This window comes from Rhinolophus sinicus, chromosome 8, assembly GCF_057876585.1.
Source record: "Rhinolophus sinicus isolate RSI-liver-muscle chromosome 8, RSI-T2T, whole genome shotgun sequence".
NCBI lineage: Eukaryota > Metazoa > Chordata > Mammalia > Chiroptera > Rhinolophidae > Rhinolophus > Rhinolophus sinicus.
In genome coordinates this window covers 49,597,193-49,610,445 of record NC_142508.1, presented here as the reverse complement: position 1 = coordinate 49,610,445, position 13,253 = coordinate 49,597,193, and the positions used below count along the sequence as shown (strand labels likewise).

Below are 13,253 nucleotides of genomic sequence, written 5' to 3'. Positions count from 1 at the left end.
TTATAAGGTGCTATTAATAACTAAATATTTTCAATGTAGAGATTATACAAATATTTAAGCTTTAAAACTAAGTCATCATAAATCCAGGATTTGACTTCAGCATTTCCACGTTCAGTGAACACTTAACTAACCGTTTCCTAGAAGCCTGGCACTGCGCTTGCACCGGCAACACGTGATGGGCAGAAAGACAGACACGGTCCTGTCTGGTGGAGTCTCCATTCCATCAGGCAGGTTGTGATGTCCATGGCCAGTGCTGCAGGAGAGGGGGCTGTAAGGACCATCCTGAAGGGAGATGAGGGACCCTGAGGTAGGGGACTCAAGCAGCAATCTGAAAATAGATGAATTAAGTGATGAGGGAAGAGGAGAAGGAAGAATATGGTCACTGTGGGGGCAGCCGGTTAGCCCAGCTGGTTAGAGCGCGTGCACTTAATAACATGGTTGCCGGTTCGATTCCCGCATGGGATGGTGGTCTGCACCACCCGCAACTAGATTGGGGGAAAAAACAGCGACTGGACTTGGAGCTGAGCTGCGCCCTCCACAACTAGACTGAAGGACAACGACTTGACTTGGAGATGTTGGGTCCTGGAAAAAACACTGTTACCCAAAAAAATTTAAAAAAAAAAAAGAAAAGGTCACTGTGGGGAGCATGTGGGAGAGAGTGGGGGACAGCAGTGAGGGAGTGCTTTCCCTAACCAGGTGGGACTGGGCCATAGTCTAGACGGTGGTAGCGCAGGAGATGGGGGGGTGAAAAGGGTCCAGTGATTCCCAGACCTGAGGGACCCCTTGGACTGACTGCACTAAGGCGCTCTGGAATAGGCTGGGACACGAGCAATGAGGATTTCCATCCTGGACGGACCAACGGAGATGTCGTCAGCAGGGCAGCTGGATACCTGCTTGGGGGGTGGGCGTCTCAACTAAGGGGCAGGGGTGGGAGTCTGCAGATCGATGGTGACCAAGGTCCGGGGCAGGAGATGGTTGGGGGGGCACAGGATAGTGGTCCAGGTCGTGCTGCTCTTTGGAATCCCTGGGCTTTTTAAAGCTCCCACCTGATTTTAGAATTTGGCAGCCAAGGTTGGGAACTCGGTACTAAGAATGAGAAGAGAATGGCCTGGTAGATCTTAGGTGAAAGGTGGTTCCACAAAACTGACCAGACGGCATCGCCTACCTGAGTCACTTCCCTGAGTCACTTCCCTCCTCCTCACCCCCAGACTTTCAAATTAGAGCGAGTTAGTGTTGAATTTTAAGGACATAAAATATTTTCTGTAAATTTTGTTTAAATAACAAAATATGAAAAACCTGAAGTATAACCATTTCCTGCCCAGAATTGCTAATTAAGAGAAATATAACGAAACCCAGGTTTGTCGGGTGCTTCACGGTATTTTCACTCAGTGTTCTCCTGTGGGATGCCTCAGTCTCGTAGGTCGCTTTGAGGTGTCCCATTGGGTGCATGTGGAATCAGAGGTTTGGAAAATGTGATGCATTGGTGAGTGGCCTTGTGACCGTATCCTGTCTTGTTTGGTGAAAGCCATGCCCATAGGTAGATTCCCTTCCTGCCTGTTCACTCTTATGAAGACGATTCTCTCTGCAAGTCATGTTGTCCTCTGTTTCAGGATGATGATCTGGAAGAGGGCGAAGTAAAGGACCCCAGTGACAGGAAGGTGAGGCCTCGTCCCACCTGCCGATTCTTCATGAAAGGTAATTGTCTGAGTGCGGGGCCTTTGCACGGTCCACTTGTGTGGCCTCAGCTTTTCCTAGGACTGTGGTGGTGGTTCAACCTTGCCGCGTGCCCTGGAGCCTGTGCAAGGCTGTTCGTGGGGCTAGACTGTGACAGTTAGTGGTGGTGGTTATGGTGATATGAATGGGAAATGATACATTCTTTTAATGGTCCTTCCGTTACTTTAATGACCAACTCAAGGGGGAGCCAGCCTGGTCGTTCTCACACTTATGGTTCCAGGCCCACCTGTTTTACAACAGTCCCATGATTTTAACGTAGACTATAGCAATCGTTTTTCAAAGCGGTCCTTTTTATGAGGCAAAATACCACAGGTGCCAGTTTTGATATTTTCCCACCTCTGTAAGAAAAATTACCACTTCTCCGCAGTATGTATCCGATCAATTAGAATGGATTTCAGAATAGCAAAGGGATGGCCTCTGAAAGCAGCAAGGCTCCCTCTGTTCTGAAAGGTGAACAGTGCGAGTCAAGAAGCAGTAACAGGTGGCAGTGTGATAAAATCTTGTTGAAAAGTCTGGAATAAAGTCTTGGGCAATTTGAAAGTGGAAATGAGAATTCCCAGTCTTAGGGTTTCTTTGACGTGCAGCAGTAGTTTGGGTAAATGTCTTGTGATCCAGCATTTTTCTTGGACAGGTAGGAAGATGTTTTTCTCTTGATTTTACTCTGACCCTTGATGAGATTGCTCACTGACCCAGCCTGCGTGTACTGTGTAAAGTTCACAAGAGCTTCCTGTACTTCTTTTCCAGATGTTGTGACACCATTATCCACTCTTCTTCCACCAATATCAAATTCCATACCATTCAGAGACCAGGTTAAAGGTACAAAATATACAGTATTCACTGTCTTTAGTCCCTCAAAGTCCCCTGCTCCAGAGGCCAGACTTCTTTCTCCTGGACCCAGAGTACTGCTGTGAAGCCAGAAGGAAGGGGAGGCTTGGAGGGGCAGACTTAGAGGTACCCGACGAGGCTCTCAGTGCTGTGCGCTGGCCTCATGGGGCGGGTGGGCTCGCGGGCACGTGGCAGCCCCATCTCACAGAGAGAGCAGCTCTGCGCTGGGTGGCCTTTGAATGACCCTCTCCCTGGTCCTGAGGGATGGCCCGGTGATGAGGGTGCGCGGGGGCCGAGGGACAAGCACACTCAGGATGCAGGACCCAGGTCAGCTCGCTCCTGGGGGCATGTGCTCTGGGCCTGTGCTGTGTCCGTGCTCATTTCTGCCACGTGGAAACACTTTGACTCGCCTGCATGTGACGGGCTCCACCGTGCCCGCAGGAGGGCAGCCCGCACGGTCATGTGCTGTAGAGCAGACGCGACATCCCGAGCAGCAGAGCCATGCTAAGGCCACAGATACGCATGCAGTACATTTCAGAAGGCATCGGAAGTGTCAGAAAATGGAAACTTGAGCAGAGCACCTCTTTTCCATAATGATGTAGGAGGAAATGTCAATTGTTTTCTGAAATTTCTAGATTAAAGCAATGGGGACAAATATGTATGCACATACGGAGATGGACTTGTGGTCATTTCCCGTTAGCGCTGTTCACAAATTGGCAGTCAGGACTAGCGCCAGAGGCCCCCACAGCAGGAGGCAGCAGCGCCCCACCATGCATGCCACAGAGGCTCTGATCTGGGTGCCCGGGTCACACCGCGGAAGTAGTGTCCAGAATTTAGCAAGGGAAGCATGCACACCGAGGAAGTTGTTGCTGGAACTGCAGATCAGCATCGTCAGGAGATGCCCGATGGCCAAGGACAGGATGCCATCTCCATGGACGTCACCAGGGTCACATCACAATAGGAGCAAGGTGCCACTAGGGTCAGACTAAGTGCTCAGTTTGGATTTCAGGGAGTGAGACCAGTGGGTAAGGCTTTCTGCGGTAGAAAAATCTGAAGCTAGTAGCAAGCGGCCTTTTTTGCAGCCGAACTGGGCATGACCAGTAACTTGTTTGGGAATTTAAAAAATATATATATTTACCTTTCCCCCCATACTGTTCGTTTATTCTACAGAGTAATGTGATATAGTACAAAAGGAAATGGTTGATTCTTTCTGTGTTCTAGAACATAGCTCCTGCCTTTTCTTAGTTATAAGAAAGTTTTTGGATGTAAATGTTTTTGCTTACCTGCAATTTATAAGCATGGTGTTCAATTGAGATGGGTATGTTTAAGTTCCCTCCAATCGCAAGAGAAGTCACTTTGAAGGCGAAGTTTGTTGTGTTTGGCGAGGATGCGGAGAAATGGAATCCTCATACACTGCTGCTGGGAATATAAAATGGTGTAGCTGCTCTTGAAAACAGTCTGTCTGTGCCTCAGAAAGTGAAGGGTAGAGCTGCCATATGACCCAGCAATTGCACGTTAGGTATCCATCCAGGAGAGATGAAAAATACATCCACACAAAAACTTGTACATGAATGTTCCAGTGGCATTATTTGCAGTAGCCAAAAAGTGCCAACAACCCAAATGTCCACCAGCCGATGATGGTGGGGTTTACACATACAGTGAAATACTGTTCAGCCATAAAAAAGAATGAAGTACTGATATTTTAACATGGATGAACCTTGAGGACATTACATCAAATGAAAGAAGCCAGGCACCGAAGGCCACACATTGTACATTTCCACTTATGTAAACTGTCCAGTAGAAACAGATCCATAGAGACAAAGTAGATTAGTCATTGTCTAGGCTGGGGAGTTGGGGGTGGGAGCAGCAAGGGGTTGGTGGCTAATGAGTACAGGGTTTCCTTTTGGGGTGATGCAATGTTCTGGAATTAGATAGTGGTAGTGATTATACAGCTTTGCGAATGTACTAAAAACCCCTGAATTGTATACTTTAAATGGTAGTAATTTATGTTATGTGAATTATATCTTAATTTGGAAATTCTTTTTTAAAAAGTTTGTTGGCTATATTTCTATTACAAGTTGTGATCTGCAGATTAATCATTTAATTGCCCAAATGGACACATTGATATTTGTGACCGATGACAACAAAATGTACTTAAGAATACAAATTGAAACATTTTTAAAGCACCAGTATTTGTTTATGGTATACTTTTACCTTATATATTGATGTAGAATCATCAAGACACAAAGTTCTACTCACAAAGGCAAAAATAGCATTTTCGTGGAGCTGTATGCCCCTCTGGGTTTCTGATTCAGCTGTCAGTAGCACCCAGCCCATTCTGTGAGCCAGGCTTCCTTTTCTCTGCTTCTTCCTGTTCTCTCGCTCTTTTTTTAATTGTGGTAAAATGCACATAAAATTTGACCATCTTGACTATTTGAAAGTGTCAAATTCAGTGTCATTGAGTACATTGATATTGTGGTCCTCACCACCCTCTGTCTCTAGAATGCTTTTCATCTTGTAAAACCGTCCCCATTAAACACTAACTCGTCTCTCCCCCCCAGCCCCCAGTGACTACCATTCTACTTTATTTCTCTGTGAATTTGACTATTCTAGGTGCCTAATATACGTGGAATCATACAGTATTTTGTCTTTCTGTGACTGGCTTATTTCACTTAGCATAATGTCCTCAAGGCTTATCCGTGTTGTAACACACGTCAGAATTTCCTTCTTAAGGGTGAATAAAGAATACTCCATTGTGTGTAGAGACCACAGTTCGTTTATCCATTCATCCAACAATGGACATTTGGGTTGCTTCCATCTTTTCGCTGTTGTGAATAATGCTGCTGTGCATGTAGGTGGACAAATAATCTCTTCATGACCCTGCTTTCACATCTTTTGGGTATATATGCAGAGTTGGGATTTCTGGGTCATCTGGTAGTTCTGTTTTTAATTTTTTGAGGAACGGCCTGTTTTCCACGACGGGTTACCCACCAACAGTACACAGGGGTTCCGGTTTCTCACATCCTCGCCAACACTTGTTTTTTCCAAGTTTTCTCTAGTAACCATCCTAATGAAGTGAGACTGGTATCTCCTCATTGTGGTTTTGATTTGTACTTGCCTAACGACTCGTGATGGTGAGCACTTTTTCATGTGCTTTTTGGCTATTTGTATGTCTTCTTTGGAGAAATGTCTGTTGCTCATTTTTGACTCCCTATATTCTCTTGTGTTTAAAGCAACAGGTCTCAAAGTGTGGTCTGTGGACCCGTACAGGTCCTTGAAACTTTTTCAGGGCCTGAAAAGTCCCCTAAGATCAAACCTATTTTCATAATAATACTAAGTCTGCACTAATAGTCAGGTATGGATCACTATGTACTCACAGTTAAATAATGCCAATTTCACTTAACGAAGTCTGTGATAGAGCAGTAAAAATTATAATTAAATTTTACACTTGAGTACAGGTCTTTAAAAAAGAAAACAACTTTATTGAGATATAATTTACATGCCATAAAATGTGGCTGTTTTAAGTGAAGTGTACAATCCAGTGATTTTTTTATTGCATTTACCAAGTTGGGCAGCCATCACCATAATCCAGTTTTAGAACATTTTCGTCACCCCAATAAGGACTCTCAGTACATGTCTTTTCTACGTTCAGTATGACAAAACTGCAAGTGCACACGGAGCCCCTCTGCTATGCACTGACGTGCAAAAGATCCTCCCGGGAGGGCACGTACAAGGTTTGCACAGTGAACTGAGCCAGCAGCGCTTTCCAGGGAGCATGTGTTTGCTCACAGGAACGACCATGACATGGTGCCGCAGAGCCAGGTCTTCTCCAAGACTCACCAAGGGAGTCTGCCTCTTTAAGGAAAACAACTGACGGTATCTGCTGCTAATGATAAATCAGCTCTGGAGTGAAAGTTAGAATTTAGGAGAGTTCTTATCTCCACCATGAACTTGACAGCTTTGTAGTGTTTAATGAACTCTTCCAAATGACCATTGTGTGGTGTTACAAAATCATACCTGGGTAGAAGACCCATTCACAGTTCAAGATAGATCAGTGGATTTCAGTGGAACAGTCGGAAGAGTTCAGTAATAGGGTTATAGATCCTGCATTGCCGCCATGAAGAAGGCTTCTTCATTTGGTAAGTGGCGCAGCATCAAGGACCATCCCAGAGTATCTGAAAAGGCGGTTAAAACGAAGCCCCTCCCTTGTCCAGCTACATTTCTGCCTGCAGCTGGATTTGCTTCACCTGCTTCAACCGAAACGACCTGGCACAAGAAATTGAATGCAGAAGCAGACATGAGAACCCAGCTGTCTACTATTCTGTGTCAGCATTAGAGATTTGCAAAAAGGGAAATAACGCTACTCCTATCACTAGGTATTTTTTAAATATAGTTACTTTTCATAGAGCGTTTATGTTAACATTGTTAACGTAAATGACATGTGTTATATATTTTGTCTTTAAATTTTCTCAGTTTTAATTTCTACAGTGAATATCAGTAGATATAACCCATACGAGAAAAGGCTCTTTGGGGTCCTGGGACCAAAAAGTTAGAGAACTGCTGGTTTCGAGTCTACATTATTTATAAAGAAGCAGTCCAGAAATTATTTTAATTCTTTCGGCTACCATAATGGGTATTCCTTAAAGAAGTTAAAATATCTCAGAACTCTGTTGGATATCTGTGGGTGTTTGTCCATTTCTGTCACAGTTCTCTGAAGTGGCAAAGGAAAGGACACCTGAGTTGTGGTGTTACATTGTTACAACTTTGTATGTGATGGTTTGTTGGATTTATGCCTATTAGAATATGCATTTGCAGAGCTGAGGTTTGTCCTTAATAGTTAATTGTTAGATTTGTAAATATTCTGCCTTCCCATCATGAAGTACTTTAAACTGCTTTATTTTGTTTTCGCAGTCTGAATATTTATTACCTATTCTGAGTTATTTAGACTAACAGGAAATGGGAGCAAGGAATATTTAAATAAGACAACTACGTCTTATTTAGAAATAAAGTCTTTAAAATGTTAGTGGGAAGCAAGTACTTTTTATGGAAACGCAGAGAGATCCTGCGGAATTATCGAGTGCTCTGTAAGATGCCTTGCAAACACAGTGGCAGCGCAGCCTGAGAAGTGGTGTCAGCCCTGCCCTGTGCTGTTCGCCGCTGGAACCAACAATCAGAAATTGAAAAAGCTGTTAGTGTCTCAGGACCTCTATTCACAGACATGGCATGCTGTCTTCTGACACTGCAAACCATGGATTCCTTGAGCTGGTGTCGTGTGTGGGTTGTCACCAGTGGGTTGCTGGCGTGGGAGATGTGCATTTCATTTCCTGTCCTCTCTGTCTAGTTTCCTTGATTTCTGCTGGGGCCCATTAGGTTTCCTGCATGTATTGTGTCTGTTTCACTGATAAGAGTTTGGGCTGTTGCTGTTGAGCATACAGGTTCCTTTTTTTAGATATATTTAGTAAAAACGGCAAGGTTCAACACAGAGTGTATGATGTAACCAGGAAAAAATGGGGATGAGTACACTGACTGATTGATCCCCAATAAATTGATATCTGCCTCTGTGGAGGCATGGAGATTTCACTGAATAGCTTTTAGAGTCTTTGGGTACTTTTTGTTTCCATGCATTCTTTTTATTAGGAAATATTTCATATATAAAATATGTAATGTTTACACAGACATAAAGAATGAAACAATTGCTTATGTGCCCACCATCCCGTTAAGAAAAAGAGCAGTGTCAATGCCCTTGAAGCCCTGTGTGTGCCGAAGTGAAGAAACTTGTCCCACTGTCCTGCCCTGTCACAGCTGCTTCCATTTCTTCTGTTCCCTTCTGGCTCATACCCATGTCCTTATATAATTGTAAGCCTATTTAGTCATCCAGTCAGCATCACAATCCACCTAACTTTTGTGTATGTGAAGTTTCATTCAGAAGCAGACCACCATCCAATTTTAAAACCAGAAGATTGATTTTTGTTTACATTTCCCAGAGAATTAGTTTTCCAAGTACATTTTTTTTTGCATTTTTTTTATTTATTGGGGTGACAATTGTTAGTAAAATTACATAGATTTCAGGTGTACAATTCTGTATTACATCATCTATAAATCCCATTGTGTGTTCACCACCCAGAGTCAGTTCTCCTTCCATCACCATACATTTGATCGCCCTTACGCTCATCTCCCACCCCCCACCCCTCTCCAAGTACATTTTTTAATTATGAAAGTATTATGTGCTGACAAGTGTCAAGACAATAAAGGGTAAAAGTCTTTCTCTTTCCACAGTCCCAGCAGTTCGGGGTGTATCCTTCCAGACTTCTTTCTACGCTGATAAAAATTCACATTAAAAAGGCTACTGGGATTGCACTATTCCGACTGTTCTCTTTTTGCTTGCATTTGCTAGACATCTGTCCTTCTCCTGCTCTTTGGTGGCCAGGGGTCCAAACATATGCTCAGCAGGGATCTTAGCACGGCCAGGAGCAGGGGGGCCAAGGGGATGGGCTTCTGTCACCCACTGGTGTCTCGGAGGGGTGTGTGTCTCTGCTCTTACCTCTCACTTTGCTCGCGTGTTTCTTATCTACCTGTTCCTCTTTTCTCCCCTACCAAAAAAAAGTCTTGCTGTCAGTGGGCTGGCTGGCTCATGAGTGATGTTTTGTTTTGAAATTTTTTTAATTTAAAAAAGAACAGAGACTAACAAATACCTGTTTATCCACTGTGTGTGTGTGTGTGTGTGTGTGTGTGTGTGTGTGTGTGTGGTGGATATATATATGTAAATTAGGTTAAAAATTATGGGAAAGCTGTGGTCTATATTAATAGTTTTCTGTACTTGCAAATTTCTACAACGAGCTTTTTCTTTTTTCACTACGAAAGCAAGGTGGAATACAGTATGAGTTTTTATGAGTCAAATGGTGAAGTTGATAATGTCTTGGAATTCTTTATTTAGATGTGCGACTGCATAGTCTTTTTTTCTTTAAATCCCCTGAGACTGGGATTTTGAATCCTCTGTCGTACAGTATTTGACAATCTCTTCTATGTGATTTCTCAAACACCTTTAGGAATTTTAAAAGTTTATCTGTCATTTTGCATTCTCAGAGAAGCAATTTTTAGCGTGCCTTATTTTATATTTAATTTAGATTAATATATTATTAAATTGGTTTTAATACAAGTTTAAATATTCGTAATGTTTAAAATGTAAAGTTTAGCTTTTTCCTAAATACCAAATGATTATTTCTCTTTAATTTATGTTATATAAGGAAAAACAGGTTTTGTTCACAGAAATATTCAAATGGAATATGTTTAGAAGTGAATATATATTAAAAATGGTTTAAAGTTTACATGTTAACCCATTGGAAATATTTTTAAAACTACTTAGATATTTATTTTTGAACCTGTGCACATATTACCCACTCTAGAAATTAAATTGTAAAAAAGTGATTTACCATTAATTAGATTAAAAACTTTGGCTTCTTGCCTTCGGTGTTGAAAAGGCAAGTGGTTTCCTTGAATAACCCTAGTGTTTTCTCACTGAATAAAATTAACAGGTGACATTTTTTTTTGGTAAAGTATAAACGGTTAATTTATTATAATTGTCTATATGTTTTCTCTTTAACACATTTAAGTACCAGAAATATCCTGAAGTATTTTATGAGGCTTTTGATCGGAGAAATGCAAATTTACAGAGCTGGTAAAGATCACTCCCAGACAGGCGTGCAGAATTCTGGCCGTTTTTATGCTTGTTGATTTCTATTTCAGTATGCGTGGGTTTTGAGTCAGAATCACGATCCTGGACATGCACCTGTGAGCCTCGCTGGAGGTGCAGTGTCTCTGAGTAGTAAACCCACAGAGCAGGGGCCGCTTCTAACTAGGAAGCTCTCAGACTTTTCTGTTTTTAGGCAAAAATGAACTATTCACACGGTGACTTTGGGGCTGTTTCCTCTAACACGTGACCAGCCACCTTCAGGGGCCCTTTAGGAAGCACTGCTCACTCTCCAGCTGAGGGTCTGGCCTAAGACTGTCCAGGCCTGCCTGCTGGGCACCTGCCTGTGTGGCGGTGAGGGCGGGAGTGCATGTGTGAGGAGTGAGCCCACACTTGCACAACTGCACTGGCCTCCTGGGGGGAGGTGACGGCCAGGGCAGCCCTGCTGTGAGCCCGGGCCTGCCACTGCCGCCCCTGGGCTTTGGCCTGTCCACCGTCAGGCTCAGTGCACCTTATGGGGTGGAGGGTGACACCTGCAGCCTGTGAGCGTGCTCAGCACACTGTCGGGCATGTCACAGGCCCTCAGAAAAGCTGCTGCCCAAGCAGAGCAGGCAGGAAGTGGACCTCATGCACTTGGGTTCTCGTAGACCCACTCTGACCTGACTTTTGTCTCCTTAGGGAACTGTACCTGGGGAATGAATTGTAGGTTTATTCACCCTGGAGTCAACGACAAGGGCAACTACTCCCTAATCACCAAAGCCGAACCTTTCCCGCCTAACGGTGCCCCGCCTCTTGGACCTCACCCACTGATGCCTGCCAACCCTTGGGTGCGTGAACACCTCTTTTCTTTAATTGCTAGCAAGTGAGACATCTAAGCTCTGTGAATCTCCAGCTTAAAGCACATTCATGTGCCTTATGTAAAAGCCATTTCTGTGACCTCGTAGTTACAAAGCCGCCTTCCAGATGCTTCCGTTGTCTCCATGTAGAGGTAACCCTAAATTCGGGGCAGCCATGTCAAGCCAGAGTGAGGCTCTGAGGAGAGAGCATCCACATGCAGCCAGCTGATGTTTAGTTGGTGTTTTTGCTCCCCTGTCTCTTTATAGATTTTCAAGTTTTGCTTGCTTTCTCAACTTTTCCTTCTCATTTTTTAATAGGGTGGGCCAGTAGTTGATGAAATTTTGCCTCCACCCCCTCCAGAACCCCCCACAGAGAGTGCATGGGAACGAGGACTTCGGCATGCAAAGGAGGTAACAGAATTCAGCAGAAAACCTGAGAAGAAAAATAGTAGTGGCGGTCCTTGCACCAAACTATGATTTCCTTGATCCAGAGACTGATTGAAAACTCAGTAAAGCCTCTGAAGTGATGGGTATATTTCTGCGATTTCTTTGAAGAGCTAGAGAATAGAAAGTGATGTCTAGCTATCTCTCTCAGGCATGCTAGGTCAGGACCACACCCAGGAGGCCAGGATTGCCAGCCTAGAATATGGGCCCCTGTCTTCATGTGGCTTGGGTAACATCGGGCCACACCCAGCTGGTGCTGCAGCCCCCAGCCACTCCCCACAATTAGCACACTCTGCTATTCCTGGAGGAGCCATCCTGTCTCCCTAGAGAGCCTTGGTGCACACAAGGGTCTCCCTTCTTCCCACTCCTACTCCAGGCTGCACTCTGGCCCCCGATGTCCAGGCTGCTTTCTGAGCCCCGTGTCGATTTCTTTTCAGTGAGATGACAAACTGAAAACTTTTCCTCGCTCCCACGGCACACACTTCACCAGCTCTCGCCTCTGAGACTTGAATGACTCTCTGCCGTGAGCAGACTTATACAGACCACACGTGGTCCTCATCACTGAATGGATACCTGGGCTCCCTGGTTTAGTGCTAGGACTATTCGTAGGAAGCAGCCACCTCTGTCACCCGTCCCAGAATGTGAGGAAGTTCCTCGCCCTGCTTAGTGCCAGGTATAGCTGTGTGCAGGGACAGAGACAGGACGCTCCAGTCCCGCAGAAGGGCACGTGGGATCCTGTGCCCTCACCCACTGAGCGCTCAGTTGCGTCGCTCCTGCAGGGCCGCTCCAGCCACACTGGCCAAGGATCGCTGTGCGGGTCAGATCAGGACAGGCTTCCCTTTGTTTTCCTAACAGTAACTAGTGTTGGCTTCTCTCTTCTCACCATGGTAGGTTTTAAAAAAAGCAACCATTCGAAAAGAACAGGAGCCTGACTTTGAAGAGAAAAGGTTCACTATGACCATTGGTGAAGATGAACGAGAGTTTGACAAAGAAAATGAGGTTTTCCGAGATTGGAATTATCGGATCACAAGAGATGTCAGAGACACAGCGTAAGGACTGGTTTGCTCTTCCTTCCCTTTGGAGAGAATTAAGTTGTCCCCAGATGTGTGGGGCTCAGGCCCTGGCGAGCAGCAGCACATAGGTTCCCCAAGGTGTGTGGGGGCTGGTGTCCATCTACGGTCCCTGGACTCGGAATGACATCCCGGAGATAATTCCACATGTTTTGCAATTGACTTGCCTCAGCTTCTGGGAAGGAAGGAAATGTTTTTGTGTCAGGGACGTGTGACTGGGGACGGCTCACAGCCACTTGGGTTCATATGAACTTTGAGTTTTTACAGCCGTTCTTGAAGCCCCTAAAGCCCCATAAGTTTCTTCCCCACCCCTCCCCAAGTTATGCAGGGACCAGGAAAACCTGTGAAATTTGTCACTAAAATCCAGGAGCGTGGCAGGTTTGACCCTTTTCACTGTAAATGCTGTCTTTATTATTTCTTCCAGATATTCTATTACTGGTCTCTTAAAAAATAATTACAGAGAAAGCATATATGGTTGAAAAACATAAGTCGAATCTTTCCAAATTGTATAACCTAATGAGTACAGCGCTTGTCTCCCAGTGTTCCTGCTCCCAGGGGAAAGCCTGGCTTTGTTGCGCTCACCTCTCAGGGAACAGAAAGAGGCCAGGTTTCTCTGGAGCAGCCAGTGCCATGTGGGCTCAGGTCCCGGGGACGGCA

At 44.6% G+C, this 13,253-nt stretch overlaps 1 protein-coding gene across 2 annotated transcripts in view; it reads left to right on the top strand.

Annotated features, from left to right (window-relative positions):
* Positions 1-13,253, top strand: part of ZC3H18 (zinc finger CCCH-type containing 18) — a 59,641-nt gene that overhangs the window by 14,643 nt on the left and 31,745 nt on the right. Inside the window, exons 3-7 of one of the 2 annotated variants that reach the window (XM_019742695.3) lie at positions 1,611-1,695; positions 2,479-2,550; positions 10,925-11,073; positions 11,401-11,493; positions 12,418-12,575. In XM_019742695.3, the coding sequence (XP_019598254.3) occupies positions 1,611-1,695; positions 2,479-2,550; positions 10,925-11,073; positions 11,401-11,493; positions 12,418-12,575 (557 nt within the window). The remainder of the gene's footprint in view (positions 1-1,610; positions 1,696-2,478; positions 2,551-10,924; positions 11,074-11,400; positions 11,494-12,417; positions 12,576-13,253) is intronic. The other variant, XM_019742696.3, reaches the window with a different exon arrangement.